The sequence below is a fragment of the Aquarana catesbeiana genome, linkage group LG03 (assembly GCF_042186555.1).
Source record: "Aquarana catesbeiana isolate 2022-GZ linkage group LG03, ASM4218655v1, whole genome shotgun sequence".
Classification (NCBI taxonomy): Eukaryota; Metazoa; Chordata; class Amphibia; order Anura; family Ranidae; genus Aquarana; species Aquarana catesbeiana.
The window spans coordinates 697,248,642-697,250,541 of NC_133326.1; the positions used below are offsets into that span (position 1 = coordinate 697,248,642).

General features: G+C 37.9%; 1 protein-coding gene across 1 annotated transcript; it reads right to left on the reverse strand.

Annotated features, from left to right (window-relative positions):
• Positions 1-647: 647 nt before the first annotated feature.
• LOC141134285 (olfactory receptor 6B1-like) lies at positions 648-1,595 on the reverse strand. The gene has a single exon (XM_073623862.1). The coding sequence runs from the start codon at positions 1,593-1,595 to the stop codon at positions 648-650; it is 948 nt and encodes a 315-aa protein (XP_073479963.1).
• Between the last annotated feature and the right edge of the window lie 305 nt (positions 1,596-1,900).

The window sequence follows — 1,900 nt, forward strand, 5'->3', positions numbered from 1 at the left end:
TTCAGTTTGCCATTAAGACCTCACCTCTGGTTACTAGGAAAGAACCAAACTGCCCTGGGTTTGGTTTAAGCAGGGTGCAGTGAACATCACATAATTTCAAACCCAAACCCCATTGAAATCAATGGAAGCTGAATCTGACAAATTAGAAATGTTCTGGGCTAATAGTCAAGGGGGTGTCAAAAATAGAATGGAGGATGGACACTCTCCTGGTGAACATGTACCAATGGAAAAGGTAGAATCATCCACACAACACCGCTCACTGGATATTTTTCTTTTTTGGACCATTCTCTGTAATTCCTAGAGATGGTTGTTTGTGAAAATCCCAGTAGATCAGAAGTTTTTTAAATACTCAGTCCAGCCCGTCTGGCACCAACAACCATTCCACGTTCAAAATCACTTAAATCCCCTTTCTTCCCCATTCTGATGCTCAGTTTGAACTTAAGCAAGTCGACTTCACCACATCTAGATGCCTAAGTGCATTGCGTTTCTACCATGTGAATGGCTGATTAGCAATTTGTGTTATCAAGCATACCATGTTATCAAGCAATTGTACCCAATAAACACACTTATATATGTACATATTGGTGTCCTTTAAAATGTTTACCAAGATAACCATATGACTCAAAGGTATGATTTCAGCTTAGGTGTTAAAAGGCCAAACCATGTCTTTTTGTATAAACAGAGATACATTTGTTCAGTGCAAATTGTATTTCTTGGTTCCTCAAACTATAAATTATCGGATTTAATAAAGGAGTTCCTGTGGTGTACAATGGAGCCACCAGCTTTTTAATGTTGTAAGAGGAAATTTTGGAGGGAATCATATAGACAATCATCAAAGTACCATAGTAAGTGCTTACCACAATTAAATGGGAACTGCAGGTTGAGAAGGCCTTTTTTCTGCCAAAAGACGAGGAAATCTTAAGTATGTTGAGAAAAATGGAGACATATGTGAACATTATAAAAAAGAACGGAAAAATTATAAAAGGAATAGTTAAGACAAAATCAACAATGTCCAACACAGAATGATCAGAACAGGTCAACTCTAGAATCGGAGCAAGGTCACATAAATAGTGGTCCATGATATAAGGACCACAGAATTTAAAATTACATACAAACATAATTAATAGCAATGCTACCAAAAAACCTATGACCCAGGGCCAGATGGCTAGACATAGTTGAAGTTTGAAGTTCATGATGGAGTGGTAATGTAAAGGTTTGCAGATAGCCAGATATCGATCATAGGACATCACAGTGAGAAGGAGGCACTCAGCTGTCGTAGTGCCACTATAGAAGAAAAGTTGAGCAATACAGTCAGTAACATTTATGAAACCTCCTTCCTTTTTCACAATGTCCAGCATTTTTGGAGTGATAGTTGATGACAGCAAAATGTCAGAGAAGGACAGGTGACTGAGGAAAAAGTACATAGGAGATTTCAAAGCTTCGGATTCCACCACCAACATAATGATAATCAGGTTTCCAAATATTGTCAAAGTGAATGCTACCAGAAAGATGAGAAACAGATAAGGTTTTAGGTTATTGTCGTACTGAAATCCCAAAAGAAGGAATTGTGTTACTGTTGTTTGGTTCACCTCCATGATTTTCTATGATGATATAGAAAAAGAGTTAGGAATGATTATCTCACATATAAGAATTAAGAAGACATTACATTTGGAAAATTGTACCCAAAGAGGCAGGCAGAGGGCAAAGAAATAGTCATCGGCATCACCTATGTCACCTTGCAACTGATCTTTTCTTCATTACTGACTTAAAATGCCTTTTGCTGCACAATGTCTCTGTGTGGAGGCAACCATCTTGGTAAAGACATGGCTTTCCTTTCCTCATGTCTGAGCTTCCAACAAGGAGAACAGTGAGCAACACAGTAATGACATCACAAAATTGA

Excerpts from the sequence above, each read along its gene's own strand:
- LOC141134285 (XM_073623862.1), bottom strand. The coding sequence starts at position 1,595 with ATGGAGGTGAACCAAACAACAGTAACACAATTCCTTCTTTTGGGATTT.